This window comes from Neofelis nebulosa, chromosome 14 (genome assembly GCF_028018385.1).
Source record: "Neofelis nebulosa isolate mNeoNeb1 chromosome 14, mNeoNeb1.pri, whole genome shotgun sequence".
Lineage (NCBI taxonomy): Eukaryota > Metazoa > Chordata > Mammalia > Carnivora > Felidae > Neofelis > Neofelis nebulosa.
This window is the reverse complement of record NC_080795.1, coordinates 29,473,905-29,493,620: the sequence shown is the minus strand read 5'-3', so window position 1 is coordinate 29,493,620 and position 19,716 is coordinate 29,473,905. Positions and strand designations below refer to the sequence as shown.

At 43.2% G+C, this 19,716-nt stretch overlaps 1 protein-coding gene across 1 annotated transcript in view; it reads left to right on the top strand.

Moving 5' to 3' along the window:
* The first annotated feature begins 6,805 nt into the window (after window positions 1-6,805).
* ZNF704 (zinc finger protein 704) overlaps window positions 6,806-19,716 on the top strand; it is a 239,134-nt gene continuing 226,223 nt past the window's right edge. Inside the window, exon 1 of the mRNA XM_058699929.1 lies at window positions 6,806-7,409. Within this exon, the coding sequence (XP_058555912.1) occupies window positions 6,921-7,409 (489 nt within the window). The 5' untranslated portion in view covers window positions 6,806-6,920. The remainder of the gene's footprint in view (window positions 7,410-19,716) is intronic.

The window sequence follows — 19,716 nt, the reverse complement described above, 5'->3', positions numbered from 1 at the left end:
GCCTGGTGAAGACCTCCAATCACAACACTCCTCTGGGCCACAGATGTGGGCTCACAAGGCAGGCCTGAAATGGCCAAGAGCTCCCCTGCCCATGGTCGAAGGCTGATGCGTGTGTGGCCAAGGCTGCCTACAGACCTGGTTCTAGCTGACCAGATCATGAAACACATGACATAAACACACTCAGAGGGAGATAGAGACAGAAAGACAGAGGACGATACATCACGTAAGCCCTGTGATCTAATTTTCCCCAAGCTCACGCTCATCTGTGGTTCAATTACCCAGGGCTGGTGAATCCCTTCCCCTCTTTTTTCCTTTAGGGTGAGTAGGATTTCAGTTACTTGTACCAAGTAATTGGAGGAGACTGGGAGGAAAAAAACTAGGAGGCTGGGAGGAAAAAAAAATGCAGGAAAAGAAGATGAGAGAAAAGCTTCAGAGATATGCAAATATCACTAGGAGGAAGTAAATATACATTTAGTCTAAAGCAATCCTCACTTTGTAGAAAGGGACATTAATACAAATAATATAAAATAGCAACTACTTGGTTTGTAGCCATTAGAGCATCTTATCACCAAAGAGATAACTGGTAAACTAAGTGCTTCCTTCAGCAGCACATATACAAAAATTGGAATGATAGGGGAGCCTGGGTGGCTCAGTCGGTTAAGCGTCCGACTTCGGCTCAGGTCATGATCTCGCAGTCCGTGAGTTCGAGCCCCGCGTCGGGCTCTGTGCTGACAGCTCAGAGCCTGGCGCCTGTTTCAGATTCTGTGTCTCCCTCTCTCTGACCCTCCCCTGTTCATGCTTTGTCTCTCTCTGTCTCAAAAATAAATAAACGCTCAAAAAAAAATTTTTTTTAAAAATTGGAACGATAACTGGTAAAATAAGATGGTAGCAAGCATATGCATAATTTCAAAATTTTTGCATTCCCAGGAGAGCAGAGAGGACCCATGATATTAAGGGTGATGTTGACAGAAACAGATTGTGGTCTTAAGACACAGCACCTCAAACTAGCTTAGAAGAGATGTCTATAAATCAACATATGCGCATACCTTTGTAGTGATACACATTAGACTCATTTGTGGATTTTAATAACGGGCATTTGGCTTAATCATAAAACAGACTTTAGGTCAATAGCTCATATCATGGAACTCAAGAGCTGGAAGACCTGAAAGAGTATAACTTGTTCATCTTAGGGTTGTGGACCCTTCAGAGATTAGGGGACTTAACTAGCATCTCGTGGCTAGGAATCCCCAGAACAGGATTTGGATCCAAGCCTCTGGGACCCCAGTCCCGTGTTCTTTCCATTGCTTTCAAGTGCCGATCTGAGAGGTCTTAAAGTGATCACACACACACACGCACACACACACACACAGAGACACACACCACATACACACCAAAATAGCAAATATGTGTTATATTTAAAAAGACAGTTATTCTATCATTTTTATACTTGCTTAAAAAAAATTCAAGACTCTGGGAGGTATTTTAAAGAACCGTGTTGAAAGTGTATTATGTGGTTAAAGAGGGTTTAAGTTAATTGCTCATGGAACAAACATTTATCTGGGTGGAGGTTTATGCTTGACTTAGACTTTCAGCCTGAAGGTTGTAATAAATGAGGGATTCTCTTAGCCTTAATCTATTTTTCATATGGTGGGATGACAGTCATCATCTGAAATTATTTTTAAGTTTCCCAGAAGTGTGGAAAAACTAACCTAATCTTACTTTTATAAACAGCTTAAGGGCCAAATTTTACTTTTAGTTTTAAAATAATTTTTAAAAGGAGCTACTATTCTCAAAGAATCCAACTATTTAAGGTTCAAAAAGACAAGAAAGAGCTATTGCTGATTAGTAAAAGTCTGTTGTATTTCTGAGGGAGCATGATTATTGTTTTTCTAAAGACTGAATTTAAAAACATTGAACAGAATGTCAAACTGAGCATGAGTTGTTTTTTGTTTTTGTTTTTTGTTTTTGCTACAGTTTCTCAGATACATATATTTAAAAATCGCTCTGGGGGGCCCCTGGGTGGCTCAGTGGGTTAAGTGTCAGGCTTCTGCTCAGGTCATGATCTCAGGGTCCATGGGTTTGAGCCCCCACATCAGGCTCTGTGCTGACAGCTCAGAGCCTGGAGCCTCCTTCAGATTCTGTGTCTCCTGCTCGCACTCTGTCTATCTCATTCTCTCTCAAAAATAAACATTAGAAAAATTAAAATAGGGGCGCCTGGGTGGCTCAGTCGCTTGAGCGTCCGACTTCGGCTCAGGTCACGATCTTGCGGTCCGTAAGTTCGAGCCCCACATCAGGCTCTGGGCTGATGGCCCAGAGCCTGGAGCCTGCTTCCAATTCTGTGTCTCCCTCTCTCTCTGCCCCTCCCCCGTTCATGCTCTGTCTCTCTCTGTCTCAAAAATAAATAAATGTTAAAAAAAAAAAAGAAAAATTAAAATAAATAAACATTAAACCTTTTTTAAATTGCTCTTGGTATCTTTGGGGCTCAGAACTCAAAGTTTCAAGAATCCTTTAAGATTACAAGAAATCAGTCATGAGGCAGTCAGTTGTTCTGTGGTTAAGGAGTAACACTTGCTCTGAAACCCATTCTTGGTCTTCCTCATTGGCGCTTCTCAAACTGTTCAGCCAAAGCATAGGGGATCCAGAGAACGGATCCTATCCAAGGCTAAGAAGATGGAGTTCAATGTAATGCTTGACATGTTCGCTGCTGCGGGTTTTCATTCAGATTTTACGTTATACTTCATGTTATTCTTATGTTTGTTTTAAGATATTTATTTATGGTAAGTATATATGAAATATTATACATATGAAATACATATAATAATAAATTGTAGTAAATATAATTATATATACTTGTAAATACAATTGTCATATAATAATAAATAAGAAATTAAACATAGTAAATAAATATGAAATGTTATTTCTTTATGTTAAACTTCCAGCACTCTTTACCCCCTCCTCTGCTTTATCTTTCTCTATAGCACTTATTGGATCTATGAAACCATATAATTCATTTATTTTCTTTGGTTATTGCCTACTTCCCTCCTCACTGAGGGCTATTTTGTTCACCACAGCATACCAGTGCCCAGAAAAGGTTTGGCCCTCATCGGGGCTCAATAAATACATACTGAATGAATGATGGAATGTTTCAGACAATGACCTGTTAAATTAGACTGTCTGGAAGATGTTCCTTCTTTATCCTATGGCTTAGAGGCACACTTCATCCTCGGTGGTAAGCGTTCCTAGTTTTGGAAGTAAAAATGTGCTACGTTTAGGGAACATGGGGGACAAAGCAGCAATGACTTCTCCCCATTTGCTTGGCATCATGAGATATTTTTTTGACTTCCTACCCTATGAGCACAGTGTGTCATAAGCCCATCATGAGGTATTTCTTGATTCCTATTGAATTAGGTAATTCGATTTTACTTCCCACTAAATGTCCTCTTATTTCATAAGGCTGGTCTTCAGTGGCCTGCACAATGCTGCTTTTCCTGCCCATCTAGAACCTTCTGATCCTTCAAAGCCTAGATTGATCCAGAGTGCTTTTGTGACATTAGCTTTCACTTAATGGTCCCAATATTAAGGCCAATCTTTTTCTCCCATTCAGAGGGAATTCACTTAGACCCAAAGGGGCCAGGGAATAGGTGTGTATGAGCTCTGCTGAGGTGGCCTGAGATAAAGAACAAGCTGATTTCAAAGCATATATAGCAATTTTGAAAGAACGTACAATAGTGTAAATTCGTACCTCTTCTACCAATCCACACACACCAGTCACTCACTCACTTAGCTCTGTTTTTCTGCTCAGTTCTCGGGAAAACATTTACATTCTTTCAGCTAGGGTAATTTCAGACACAAAAAGCTTTATCTTTGGCCTGACCATAGCCCCTTGATAAGATGTAATCAGGCTTTTAAAAGCGTATTATTGCTAGTTATTGACAGTTATTAACAGTTCTTAGTTTGCTAAAAAGAGATCTACCTTGTTATCCTTTGAGAGTAACCCAAGCTATTGTGTTTATATACTGATATCAATACATTGAATATTACAAGTCCTTATATAGACCTTCCTTGTACCAGGCACTCTTCTAAGATAATTGCACATATTAACCCATTATCATACAAAAGAACTTTATTATTAGGTAAGTGCTACTATTATCCCCATCTTACAGATGAGGAAACTGAGGCACAGAGAGGCAGTGACTAAAGGCATGTAGCTGGTAAGTTCTACAGCCAAGATTCAAACCCAAGCACTCTGGCTCCTGAGAGCATGTACCTAATCATTAGCCTACTTGTCTCACAGCTTTGCTCCCTTTATTTTTGGGAGGGGGAAGGGGCAGAGAGAGAGGGGCACAGAGGATCTGAAGTGGGCTCCATGCTGCCAGGGGAGAGCCCCATGTGGGGCTTGAACTCATGAACTGTGAGACCTGAGACCATGACCTGAGCCCAAGGCTGATTGTTAACCAACTGAGCCATCCAGGAGCTCCAGCTTTGCTCCCTGTTATCACCGTCCCCATACCTGTCAGCCAGCCCCTTGCCCTCGATCTTTATTCTTCCTGATCAGAGAAGGACCCTGCTTCCTCTCTCTAAAATCATCTCCCAAATCGACCACGGTAGACTTTTTGCATTTGGGATGAAACCACTTCAGTGACTCTTTTCATTCTTTGGAAATACTGATGCTGATGAGTTCCGTTCTTGGCTGGCCCCTTCTGTTCTGTGGTTTGATCAAACACACCCATCTCTTAAAATGCTCAAACTATTTTCTCTCTCCGAATTCTTTTTTTTTTTTTTAATTTTTTTTTCAACGTTTTTTATTTATTTTTGGGACAGAGAGAGACATAGCATGAACGGGGGAGGGGCAGAGAGAGAGAGGGAAACACAGAATCGGAAACAGGCTCCAGGCTCCGAGCCATCGGCCCAGAGCCCGACGCGGGGCTCGAACTCACGGACCGCGAGATCGTGACCTGGCTGAAGTCGGACGCTTAACCGACTGCGCCACCCAGGCGCCCCTCTCTCCGAATTCTTGAATGGAATAACTACAAATGAAAAGTTCAACCAAGAAATGCTATCATCCAAATGGAGTTTGCAGAAGATGAATCCGGTGGTGGGGTCTGGAGGGGGCTTAGGGGAGGGTGTGCTGCCGAGAAACTGGGTATAGAGAGCTCTGTTGGAAACTTGCATGTTTGAAGTCATGAAATGCCATAGGAACTGTGGAAATGGAAATGAAGGGGTGGATGCAAGAGGCATTTCAGAGAGAACAATGGATTGGACTTGTGGGCAAAACGGCCTCTAGGGATAAGGTAGAGAAGGGAGTTAAAATGATACCGCTATTTTGGGCCTGACTGATTATAATGAGAGTGTCATTACCTGAAATAGGTATATCAGGAAGCTAATCTGATTCAGGGAGAACAAAAAGTTCATTTTAGAATCTTTGTCATCATCCCAGTGGAAATGTTCACCAGTTGCAAGACACCATAAGTGAGCATTTAATGAGCTCCCTTCAAGTGTCTAACAGGGCACATGACGTTAAATCTCCTACAGTAATTACAACAAAAGGAAGCTGACGGTGAGGACATCTTTTACATTGGCCTGGTGAAGGCATCTGCCTGAGTATTTGATGAGTTAGATCCTCCTCAGCCATCAGCTACAAAGATGGAATTTGGCATAGGATTTGTACGTGGAGAGTATGGCTTACTATCTAGCCTAATCCCAAGCAGTAGCACCTGACTTGTCTTTGCCACACCTGGAAATCCTCAGTGTCGTTAGTGATATGGTAACCTAGTTATGTGCTTGGTTTCCAGACTCTTACTTCATATTAGCTTTTAAAAATAACAAACTCAGGCCATCTTGAACCATTGCCCCAGTTTGTTTCTCCAAAGGCCTCAGTAGTGCCAGAGGTCTACAGACTGAATGGTGAAGCCGAAAGCTTCCTGGAAGGGGGCCGTTATAATCAGGTACTTAAGGTAAACATGCAGGCTTGAAAGCTGAAAGGCTTACAGACTTAGCACAGTGCCAAGAGAGCTCAATGGACAGGGCCTAGATTGGTGCTGTCGAAGACTAAGATTGGCAGGCAATGTCATGAAACGGTATCTTGAAAACCCAAGTGAGTCGGATGATTCATATTGGGAAGTGGCCCCAAATCTCAGATTGATACACCTCCCCGGATTTCAAAGAAGGACAAGAGTAGTCGCCTTGCACCGCAGAGACCATTGAAACGACTTGCGGCAAATCTCTTCCTTCAAACTCTTGAGTTTGACCAACAGCCTTACTTCCAGCAAAGTCTTCCGCCCACCCTGCAGAAGGAATAATCAGCTGCGGGTTAGCGTTTGCCCCAGCGTCTGGGCCAAATGCTTAGAAGCACCAGATTTGCGGAGGCTGTGGGTAGGGAAAATAAATCCAGTCCGGGTTTTGTCTGAACGGGGGGGACCGGAGAGCTGCGAGGAATGGCTCGAGAAGAGGGGGGCGGTGGTGGAAAACACTCAACACAAACAGCTCGCGCCGAGGGACGGCAGCTGTAGGCCCGGACCGCGCGGGCGCAGCGGGCCGGGAGAGGCGCGCGCGGGCCCGGCCGCCGGCCGCATGGAGCGCAGCGCGGCCCGCGGCTCCCGGGCGGCAGCGGCGGCGGCGGCGGAGGCGGCAGCGCGCCGCTCGCTCACACCCACCCCCGCCCGCGGCCGCCGCGCCGCCCCGCCGTAGCTGCCGGCCGCCGGCGTCCCCGCGGGCCGGTCCAGCGAAGGCGGCGCCCGCGCCTCTGCAGCCAGTGGCAGCTGCAAGCCCGGGGAGGCGGCTCCCGCAGCGCCCCGCAGCCCCGCGCCCCGGGCGCCTGCGACCACAGCGGCCGCCCGGGGAGGAAGAGGAGGGGAAGGAGGAGGAGGAGGAGGTGACAAACTCTCCGGCTCCGAGCCGCGGCTGGCAGCCCGCGGTCAGGCATGCAGGCGCGGCGTCTAGCCAAGCGCTCCAGCCTGGGCAGCCGCCGGGGGGGCGCCACGCTGCAGGCGCCCGGACCCGCGCCCGCCAAGGAAGGCACCTTGCCCGGGCTCCCGCCCCTCGGCCCGGGCCCGGCCCCGGCCCCGGCCCCAGAGAGCTGGAGGCCGCCGCTGCCGCCGCCGCGCAGCGCCGGGACCGGCCCCCCTCGGGCCGCCGGGGCCGCCGCCGCCTCGTCGCCCGTGCTGCTGCTTCTGGGGGAGGAAGACGAGGACGAGGAAGGCGGGAGCAGGCGGCGGAGGGGGCTCGGGCGGGTGGAGGAGAAGCCCCGAGGGGGCGCGGAGGAGGAGGATGACGACGAGGAAGACGAGGACGAGGAGGTGGTCGTCGAGGTGGTGGACGGCGACGAAGACGAGGAGGACAGCGAGGAGCGCTTCCTGTCCCTCGGCCCCGGCCGCGCGGTCCTCAAGGGCCCGGCCCGGGGCGCGTTGAAGGTGCGTGCTGGGCACAGCGGCGCGCGCGGGACCCGCCGGCCCGGGGAGGGAGACGGGCCCCGGCCCCGGGGCTAGGAGCGGGCTGAGGCCGGGGACTGGCGACCGGTGGAGGCCGGGCCGGGAGGGGTGTGTCAGGCGGCGCCGGTGCAGAGCGAGGGAACTGGTTAGCTCACACCTCGGGCCCCCAGCACCTTTTCGAGGCGGTCCCCCCCGCCCCCCAGTTCCTCAAAGGCCGGGTCGGGTTTGTTGTCTCGTGTGGGTGCAGGAAAAGGACACTTCTCCCCAGTGAGGTAGGGAACTTGGAGATGGGACGAGGTAGGCGCGGGTTTACGCCGGGTGGGGACGCGCGAGGTAAGAGAGGGAGTGAGATTTTATTCTTCCCCGAGGAAGCAGGAGTATTCTCCGTATTCTGAGGGCTAGCCAAGCTTATTGAAACTAGCAAGCAGCTTCTCTTGTCAATCTCTCAATCCCTTCTTCATCCAAGAACAATTGTTGATGAGTTTCCATCACAGATGTTTGTAAGGGAACCGGTAAGCCCAAAGCAAAAACCAAGCCCTTGGTTTCTACCTGCATTTAGCTGGCAGCTTTTGGCATTCCCGACCCTCCCGACCCCCCCGACCCCCCCATTTAAACTCGACATTGTTTAGCCTTTGGGTTTTTTTCCCTCCTCGGAATTGCAAATGGGGAAAAAAGAGGAAATTGGGAAAAGTGTGGGGGGGGGGGTGATAATTTGGCATTTAAAATGGATGTGAATTTCTGCTGAGAATTCTAGTGAAGTCTCTTGTGCACTGAAGCACAGAGAGATTTTTCCGTTTGTGTATCTTCAGGAGATAAGGGGTTTATTATTACACAACTGACTGGCTGGGCTTTCAGGCATGCGATTGGACAAAGCAAACCACGTTGAGGTTCATGCACAGTGTATGTTGCTAAGAAGTTTTGAGGGCAGCAAGTGGTAAGCGATGAAGTTAGTGTTTTTCCTCAAGAGTGGTTCTTAAAATCAACTGAGTAACTATTTACCGGAGTTTTCAGAGGATAGTGGTATATCAGGAAGAAAAGAAATACATAAACAAGTGAGCTTAATAGAGACTATTTATCTTCTGGGGCTTGGGGGGAAAAAAAAAACTCCTCAAAGCATGAAATTGCAATTCCAAAGAAATGCTAAACATCAGCATTTAGAATATCCCAGAATAGACATAGGCACAAATTTGTTTCCTAGACCACCCTGGAAGTACGGGCTCTGGGAGTGAGAAATTTTCAGCAAGTAGTCATTCGGGATGATAGTTTTTGACAGTTGCTTGTTGGAATCCAGACCATGAGCTACTCATTACCATGGTCTGCTAAAAAGCCTGCATTGTATGGCTACAGGATATAGCTGGGATTGGAATTAAGTCACATGCATCAGTGACACTGAGTAACGCGAGTAGTGATTCCTTAGTGTTTTTGCCCAGAAATACTGACAGAAAAATTAATTGTAATTTATGCTCCGTGATCAAAGTAAACCCAATGTAGGAAAAAAAATCAAACCTATGGAAACAGAATAACTAGGGTGTGATGATTCACATTATCAAAAAAGATTGTTTACATTTCCAGACAAATTTCTGTTAAATTCTTTAAAAAATGGGCTTCATTTTATAGCACTGTTTGCCCACAGCTTTGCAGTAATGTATACATTGAATAGCTTGAGGTATAATTATTTTTATTTTTTACTGCTTTCATGACATCTTGACACTGCATCTGAAGAGATTTTCTAATAGGTCATTTTTTCCTAATATTTTATTCGAATGCATATACAGTGTCAACAACTTATGCATATACTGATGCATTCATTTATTTAAATATTTATTGAGCACCTCCAGTGTGTGAGGTACTCTTCTAGAACGTAGCTGTGAGCACCTTCCAGATGCACACATCTAGTGAAAAGAGTCCCAGCAACAACAAACAAGTATGGCACTTGAGATTGTGATTGCGTGCTATGAGGGAAATAATGATGTCACAGAGTCTAGGCGAAAGAAGAGACAGCTGCTGTGGTATGGGGTAGACTTCCATGAGGAAGGGACATTTGATCTGAGGCCTGACACGTGCACTTTGGGAAGATCTTTCCAGCAGAGGGAATAACAGTTGCAAAAGTCTTGAGGCGGGAAGGAGAAAAAGGTGAATGTGGCTGGAACTTGGTAGGTACGAGATATGTCAGGGAGGCAGGTAGGAGCCAGCAACATAGGGCTTTGGTGGGCCTTTCTAAAGTAGAGTATGAAGTTTTTGGCAAGCCGTAGGCAGTAAAGGCATACGAGGTGGTTTGCATTTTTAAAAAAATTCCTGCTGTATAGAGTATAGAAGACAGCAGGGAGAAGCAAGGAGACCAGTTGGGTGGCTACTGCTGCAGTCTGGTGAGAGGTGAGGGCAGTTTGGATTAACTAGGTTGACAGGAGTGAAGTTAGAGAGGAGTGGACAGATTCAGGATCTTTTGTGAAGATCAGCCTGTAAGGACTTGCTGATGGCTCAGGGGAGGAGGGTGAAGGAATGAGAGGCCCCCGTGTAGAGGTTTGTTAAATGTGCCATTTGCTGAGATTGGGAAAACTGGGGGAACAACCAATTTTGTGAAAGAAAAATCAAGTGTTCTTTTTGGTCATGTTAAGTCTGAGATGACAATTAGACATGCAAATGGAGATGCAATTAGGCAGCTGGCTGTAGGATGTGGAGCTGAGGGGAGAGGTCAGGGCTAGAGAGAAAAATTTGGGAGTCGGTAGCATGTTGATGTCATTAAAGCTGGGGACTAGAAAGGGAGTGTAGGTCAAAGGAGGACAGCCTTGGGCCAGACTTGGACACGTCACTATTTAAGTTTGGGTGTAGGAGGAGAAGCCAGCGAAGATGAATGAGAAGCAGCAGCCAAACAAATTGATGGAAACCAGAGAATGTAAAGTCCCATAAGCCAAGAAGAAATAGTTCAAAAGGTGGAGAGTGCTGAACAGTTGAATACTACTGGGATGTTGAGTAAGATAGGCATAGAGATATATCCACTTAGATTAGATAATGTGGAGCTTATTGGTATTCTTGACAAAAGAATGCAAAGGCAGAATGCAAAGGCAGTGATGTCCTCACCTCTCACTGAATGGGAGGTGAGGACATAGTGACACATCTGAAAAACCCTCTTAAGTTTTATTGGAAAAGAGAGCAGCGAGAGGGACTATCTGGAGGGCATATGGTCTACATTTTTTTTAACATAGGGTACAGTAGACTCTAGTGTAAGGACTACAGCATTATGGGAATTTCTTTTGGGAGAGGGGGATGCCTTCATTTTCCATTGCTGTGTGACAAATCACCACAAACTTTTTGGCTTACAGCAGTTCTCACAGTATCTGTGGGTTAAAAATCAGGTTCTGCCTAACTGGGTCTGTTGCAGTGTCTCACAAGGCTGCAGTCAAGGTGTTAAGTGCGCTGTGTTTTCATCAGAAGGCTTAACTGGGGAAGAATGCATTTCTAAGTTCATTCAGGTTGTGAGCAGAATTCATTCCCATGCATTTGCAGGTTTGACGGCCCCAGCTTCTTGCTGGCTATTGCTTGGATCCCCTTTGCTCCACCCACATTTTTACTCCCCATAGTGCTTTGTCACTTGAACTTCCGCAATACGGCCTCTTACTTCATCAAGCCAGCAAGGGGAATCTTAGCACCTGTCTTAGGAAGGTAGAATCTCTCATAATTCACTATAATCACAGGAACAGTACGCCATTATTTTTGCCATATTCTGTTGGTTAGTACTGGGTCATAAGTTCCACCCACACTAATGGAAGGAGATATACAAGGGCATGAATACCCTTGGAAGAGAGTGAGGATCCTTGGGAGTCGTGTTAGGGAAGAACCAAAGATGCAGAGAGAAGAGAGAAATTGCAGAAGCAAAGTCCTTGGGAAAGCCACAGTGGAGGGGACGTGTAACCCAATCACAGGGGTTGCCTTTAACAGAAGCAGAGAAACTTCTTCCATTGAATTAAAGAAAAGGTAGGGAAAATGGGTAGTTGTATATTGTATGATAGTCAAATGAAGTAGTATTTGTCTTATGGCTTCTATTTTCTATCTTATGGCTTCTATCAACTGAGAGTGGAGGAGAGTTGAAGGCTTGGCACAGTGCTGTGGGAGAGTAGGAGAGCAAACATACTGAGAAAGCAAATAGAGCTGCCAGAGAGTATCAAGGGCCCATCTGATATCTGTGGTTTTCCACTTATGGTGCAAGCAAGTCTGACTTGGTATGTGATTGTCCCAAATTCATTCCATGACTCATGCATGGAATAATAGTAATAAATAATGCTTATTGACTATCTAGTATGGTCAGTTGGTACAAGTCTAAATGTATAGTCTCATTTCAACTTTTTATTTCATATCCATGAGGCAGGCATTATTATTATCATCCTCATTTTACAGAGGTGCTAAGCAACATAAAGATATACAGGTATTAGGTGGCAGAGCAGGTGTTTGAGCCTTGGGAAGTTGAACTCCAGAGCTATCACCCTTATTCCTTATACCATATTGTCTCCTTGTAGACAAAGCAGAGAGCAGGATTCCTCAGGGATAGCGGTTAGCCAGCTGGATGAGCAATGGAAAGAAAGAGAAGATCATACTGTTGAGGAAGTTGGTATACCTGTGACTTAAGAAAAGTAAGCTGTGATTTAAGAAAAGGACAGGAGGGGGGTGAGGGATGGTGAAGAGGTCATAGGTTAGTGGGTTGGAGAAAACAAAGAGTTAACCAATAAAATCAATAAAACAATGGGAATGGAATAAATGCAGGACAGTTTGGATTCTAAAATATCATCAGTATGAATGAATATTTGCCAAATATTTTTAAACCAAGAACTATACTAAATGCTGTATCGGAAAGAAGGTTTCATTAGAAATTATAATTTGGGAATCAATATGGCCCTTTCTCCACAACTGAGGATAGAGATGAAATACCACACCTGAGGTAGGGGGGCCACCTACTGGGAGCATGGTTCACATCCGTGGCCTGAGCTTCTAGTCACCTAAATGGAATCTCCCATAATTTATTTGGGGTTTATATACCCCAGGAGGACTTGGGATGGCCAAGGAGATTGAGGAATAGGTGCTATAAAGTATCTGAGATGTATTGCTTGATTATTGTAACGGACACTAATCTAGGCTTTAAATGAGATAACAAAGAAACTTTGTATTGCACCTTTCTGTTTCTGATCAAAGGAAGCTTACGTATTTATGTACAGTGGTGAGATTCTGCCCTCCACCCCCCAAAAATGTGAACCTCCTAGGCTCCTATATAAGGAACAGTAAGCACAGTAAATAATATCTTTATCCAGAGTTTAATAAAAAAAAAAAAATACAAGGACAATGTCAAATGGAGGAAGGATTCAATAGTAAGTTGCTATTCAATTAAGCAAAACAGCAGGGGCAGAGATAACGAGGCCCAGGGTTGTGCTCTGTGATGCTGTGCCTTAGTGTAGGGACAAGAACTGAAGCATCTGAAGAGATTGATCATTTGTTGGCATAATGGTTTAGGAAAAAACTGGATATGAAAGACTGGTAGTACTTCTATCAAGAGTTCATCTACTGGGGCACCTGGCTGGCTCAGTCAGTTAAGCATCCGACTTCGGCTCAGGTCATGATCCCATGGTTCATGAGTTCAAGCCCTGCATCAGGCTCTGTGTTGACAGCTGGGAGCCTGGAGCCTGCTTCACATTCTGTGTCTCCCTCTCTCTCTGCCCCTGCCCTGCTCACACTCTCTCTCTCAAAAAGTGAATAAATTAAAAAAAAAATATATATATATATATAAAAGTTCATCTATTGAAAAACCATGAAGAAAGATGTTTAAATGAGATAATACATGTCAAAGTTCCTACTCTCGGTACTCAATAAATATTAACTGAATGGAATCTGCTTCCATTCAGCAGCACCTTGAAGGTGCCAGCTCTTCAGGGATGGTTAACACATCTATTAGACTATATCTTGAATATCAGATGACTTTGAAGAATCCTTTGGCAGAGTCTGTGCAGCAAACACTGAATTCCAATTTGCTAACAAGCATGTGTCTTACAAATGCTCTGTGTTGGCTCAAGTGAAAGACATGTGCTTAAGATACCAGACAGAGTTGTCATTCACTGAATCATAGACTGCTGGAGTTGGAAGGGAAACAGAGATTATCTAGTAATCCAATACCCTCATTTGACCACTGAGGACACTGAGACCATGAAAGGTGGAATGCCTTGTCCAGCTAGAGCTGCTTAGCGAGTTTGGTGGGGCTAGGATTAGCACCCTGATCTGCCAACCTCAAGTTATGACCCTCAAGTTAGTTTCTTGTGCTAAGAATGTTCTGCCATTCACTCCCTTAGAACTGTGGCTAGAGAAATCACAACTTTCTGAAGTGATCTGCCACTGCTTATCAACTTCTATTTGTGGAAAGTTCTTCCTTCCTACATAAAGTACCTCAGGCAGAGGTGACCTCACCGCGGCTGTGGTCGCATGTGATAGGCTGGGCGGGACCCCCTGAGAATCCTGCCTGGGCCAGTCCCTCATCCCTGTGCAGTTTCCAAAGGACATGTGTACTCAGCCCTTAACTGGGACCTCTCCTCCTTCGCCGAAATGTTCCTACCAGTTGATTATAGAAGCATTCGAAAAAAGAGGGGGAAAAGCAAGAAGCCAAGACCTATCTTGAAACTTCTTACCCCTGACTCTTACTGAGAAGGAGGCAGAGGCAGTTACAGCCCTGTGTGTGCTTGACTTCTTAAAACACAGAGACACTATTCATTTGTAAATCTGTCCCAGTCAGATTACTGTGTCTTCCACCTCAAGAAGGGTTCAGAGAGGAGAGAGGCACGGGAGCATTTCCCCTCCCCCTTCAGTGTGCAGGATCAGAACTTCTGACCTGAGTTACTGGTCTTGTCACAGTGACTTGATACAAAGTCTGCTAAAGTCATGGAAATTTGCCCTGTCCAATCTCACCTTAAGGTGAATGCCTGGTTTCCATTAGACTTTCTGAAGTATTTGAGAATATTCGGAGGCTCTCATAACCAGCCAGAATTCTGGCCTAGCCAATCTCTATCGTTGAAATAAGGGTGATTTTCTTTGGATTTGTTGTTCATGTTCCTGTCCATTCCCTTTGTAGAAATTTATTGTGGGCTCTTGCTTATCATGTCCCTAATACACATGTGGGAAGTAACAGTGAATAAGACCTACTTTCAGGGAGCCCACAGTCTAACAAATTCCTGCCAAATTGTCTGTAAAGAAGTTTGAAGCCCTTTTTCTTCTTTATCCCTAAGATCAAAATTAGATCTGCTGAGAGACTTTACTTGTCTACCACAATCTGGGATGTAATTTTGACACGTACCCTAAAACAATTGTAGCCAAACAATCTATACTAAGAAGATTGTGTGGTTTGGTCAGGAGGTAATTTCTGAGTAGCTAGTCTAAGCATGAGTTTAAATCACTGAATCTGGCATATAACCTTGGTTGCTCTCACTGGATGAAATGGAACAGAGTATCACTGTGAGATAGGTGTAGTAGAATTAAAGTGATTAAATTTTTATGCTTCGTCAAAGGTACTGTTTTGGAAAGTCCAGTGTTACGATTTATATGTAGGGGAAACAGGCTCAACTCTAGAGTTTTGAAGGCAGGTCTGGGAGTTTAGGGTAAAGAGGTTAGCAGTAACATATGGGGGGTACGTTCAACTTGCAGAACAACATGGGACCTTGAGGTGCAAAGAAATAAAGGGATCCTGCCTTTATGTTGCTCTACGAGGACTGACTTACAGCGTGTTGTATTGATGCTCTGCCCTACAGTTACCAGTAACACACTTGCTTTCCTTATGTTTTTGTCATAATGGAAGGTTAAGTGCAAGTAAAATCTTCCTGATTCAGACTAATTGGGGATGGCTCGTCAAAATAAGTGAATGTCAAAAGTGCTCCAACATTTTAAATGAAATCCATATTTTAAAGAGGTGGTGTGCCTTGAATCAAACCTGCAGACAGAATGATTTGAGTCCATTAGTGTGACCTTCATTGTGGGCTCTTCAGTGAGATGGGAGAGAGCAGGCTTGAGTCAAAGCAGGTGTTCCTGCTAGCTACCCCTTTCTCCACTTTACCTCTCTGGAGATAGATCAAGAAGTGATATAACACAGGGTCTGGATTCAAATTCTGGCTTCTCTATTTGCTAGTCGTATGGCCATATCAAGTTGCTTAACATCTGTATGCTTTGTTTGCATCTATAAAATTAGGACAATGTTGTCTTGTCATTGCCTGTTGTTATTGAATATGGCCCAAAGACCTCCTGAAATTTGAAATGGATGGCAGTTTATCTCTTCTGTGGTTTCAGAGAATCTTTTATAAAATTTTGCTCAAGGATACAAAATTCCACAGTTATTTTGACTATTACAACCTCCTCCTTATTACGTTACCAAGGTATTTAAGAGAACTCCTTCCTGAAGTGACTTCGTTCACCTGAATTCTCTGGTTCCATTGTATATGTGGTGAGCTTGAATCTTCCTTTTTATCTCAGGAAGCTGTGAGCCATTTATATACTTGTGCAAAGAGGACAGATATTCTGTCTCTTAGGTTCATAGTCTGCTCAGATCCATAGCTCTTATACTGGAATAAACGCTACTATCCAAAGAGGTGAGAAGAGTTTTATCATATGCACTGAACATGTGTTGTTTAAAAGCTGTGGTAAGGGGGCGCCTGGGTGGCTCAGTTGGTTAAGCATCCAACTTCAGCTCAGGTCATGATCTCACGGTTTGTAGGTTCGAGCCCCGTGTCAGGCTCTATGCTGACAGCTCAGAGCCTGGAGCCTGCTTTGGATTCTGTGCCTCTCTCTCTGCTTCTTCCCCCCCACCCCCACTCTTTCTTTCTCTCTCTCTCAAAAATAAACATTAAAAAATATTTTTTTAAAACAGCTGTGGTGAAAATAACAGTAATGTCATCTTCCACCACCTCTCACTTCATATGGCAAAGAATCTCCGAGGTGTGGGTTTGTCCTTCCTGTTCTCCTCTGCATTTGAGTCTAGGACCTGTTGTACTTTTGTTTGGTCAAGAAGTCATTCTTTGTTCTTTCAGTAGATTGGGATGTGTAGCCCAAAGTGTACCTTTCAACTCTGGTACCTACTTGCTTCTACTATTAGGGAGAGATCCAGAAGGAGGAGAAAAGGACACTATGGTTAAACAACTTGGGGAAATTCTGGTTAAGAACAGAGACATAGTTTTTTTTTGTTTTTTTTTTTTAAGTTACAAAACATTTTAAACATAGAGGAAGTTGGAAGAATAGTACAACACCCATATACCTATAAATATATAAAGAAGTTATTGATCATAGATGCCAATGGCCATTTTGAGTTTCTAAGAAGGTGAATACATTTAGATACATTTAGAAAATACTGGTTTATAATTATTTTTATAAATGAGAAATCCGTGGATAAGTATCTTATATTTGGGATAAATAACTGAAACTGCATTTAAAAAAAATTATTTTGAGAGAGAATGAAACCAAGTGCGAGCAGGGGAGGGGCACAGAGACAGAGTGAGGGAGAAAGAGAGAGAATCCCAAGCAGGCTATACACTGTCAGCACAGAGCCCAACATGGGGCTGGACCCTAAAATCGAGTGACATCATGACCTGAGTCAAAACCAAGAGTCAGATGCTAAACTGACTGAGCCACCCAGGTGCCCCTAAAGCTGCATTATTAAAGAAATAAACTGTCACACATGCAGAGAAAGATTAAAGTGTTGTTTGTGGGTCATGCAACCTTTGAAATATTTTCCCTAATAAAGCTGATAATTTTTTCAGTGTCAAGTTTCTAAAACAAACAAACAAACAAAAAAGAGTATTTCATGTGGTAAATTTTCACCTGTGTATCTGTGAATACCATTCTTGTGTGTGAAGTTTAAAAACTGGTAGAGAACACTACCTTTCTTGGTATATCAGTCTCCATTAAGGGTCAAGTGGAGGAGATGGCAGTTGTGAGAGGTGCCATCATAACAGAATTAAAAAGTGCCAAGGGAACAGAAAATCACAAGGTGTTTATACCCAGGAAAGAGTATCCGATAACATGTTTTCCACATTCTAAAAGGAAAATGACTTAAAATAGCAGAATAGTCTAAATGAAAAGAGCATATACAGTGGGTAGGATATTCGGATTGACACATTTTCTGTCAGCAACAGTGTGACTATTGCATAAAGGAGTTAAGCATTTGTGAACACTGAATACATTGTATAAGGACTCATATTGTTCAATATTTATTTCAGTATTACCCAGCATTTAATATGTTATAATTCATGGAGGAACCTCAGAGTTAACGTCAGTTGACCCTCTTTGTAATCTTGGAAGGTGAATATTATTATCCCCATTTATATTTGTGGAAAATAAACCCCAGAGAAGAATAGGTCAGTTTCTTCTGTCTATCTATCATAATTTTGTACCAAATAACATAGATATTTGTCAAACACTGAAGAAAACAGTGAGGACCAACAGATTTAAGAACTTAAATCTGGTACTTAAGCAACAGTGGTAATTTAAAGAGATAGGAATATTTTGGGGTAAATTATAAAAACAATATGAAATGCAGTTTTTATAGGTTGTCATAAACATTTCATGTAGCTTGTGCATGCTTTACAAGTCAACTACAAGAGCTTAGTAAAGGCCAATCAATACTCACTAATTTCCGTTAATTTAGGTTAGGACCCAAAGTTTATTTAAATAACATTTTTTTTTTTAAAGTAAACTTTTGAGGCATTAAGGGAAAGACAACTTGTTGCATACAAGGGAGCCCCTATGACTATCAAATTCCTCAGCAAAAACATTACAGGCCAGATGGGAGTAGCATGATATAATCAAAATGCTAAAAGGGAGAAAATTTCAACCAAGAATACTATGTCAAGGAAGGTTATCATTCAGAATTGAAGAAGAGAACTTTTTAGAAAAACAGAAGCCAGAGGAATTCATCACTGCTAAACCAAGCCTTACAAGATGTTAAAGGAGCTTCTTTAAGCTGAAAAGAAAGGGCACTAATTAGTAACAAGAAAACATATGAAAGTAAAACTGTTACCAGTAAAGGTAAATATATAGTAAATGTAGTGAATTAATCACATATGAAGCTTATGTAAAAATTAAAAGACAAAAGTAGTAAAAAAAAAAAAAACTATACCTACAATAATTAATTAAGGGATACACAAAAGAATGTAAAATGTGACATTAAAAACATAAAACTTGGGGGAAAGGAGTAAAATGGGAGAGTTTTAGAATGGGTCCAAGCTTAACTTGCTATTAACTTGTTATAAAATAGACTGTTATATACATACACTGTTATATGTACCTCATGGTAAGTACAAAGCAAAAACCTATAGTAGATACACAAAAAATAAAATGAGAAAGGAACCTAAGAAAATTACACTACAGAAAATCATTAGAAGACAAGAAAAGAAAACAAGAGAACAATGGAACAGAGAGAAACTACAAAACAGCCAGAAAACAATTAACAAAATGGCAATAATACATACCTATCGGTAATTACTTTAAATGTAAATGGACTAAATTCTCCAATCAGGAGACACAGAGTAGCTGAATGGATTTAAAAAACAAGACCCATCTATATACTGTCTATAAGAGACTCACTTCAGATGTAAGGACACACATATACTGAAAGTAAAGGGATGGAAAAAGATGTTTTATGCAAATGGAAACCAGAAGAAATCCGAGGTAGCTATACTTATCAGATAAAATAGGCTTTAAAACAAAATTATAATAAAAGACAAATATGGGCATTACATAATGATAAAGGGTTAGTCCAGCAAGAAGATATAACATTTGTAAATATTTATCCACCCAACATAGAAGCATCTAAATTTACAAAACAAATATTAACAGATTTAAAGGAGAAATTGACAGCAATATAATAATGCAAGGGGACTTTAATATCCCACTTATATCAATGGGTAGATCATCTGGGCAGAGAATCAATAAGGAAGTAACAGCATTAAATGACATATTAGGTCCGATGGGCTTAATAGATATATACAGAACATTTCATCCAAGAGCTGCAGTATACACATCCTTCTTCTTTTTTTTGAAAGGTTATTTATTTATTTTGAGAGAGACAACATGAGTGGGGGAGGGGCAGAGGGAGAGGGAGAGAGAGAGAATCCCAACCAGGCTCTGTGCTGCCAGCACAGAGCCTTGATGTGAAGCTCAAACTCATGAAATTGTGAGATCATGACCTGAGCCAAGATCAAGAGTTGGATGCCACCCAGGTGCCCCTACACATTCTTCTTGAATGCATGTGGAATTTAAGTGTGCATATTCTCTGAGGCAG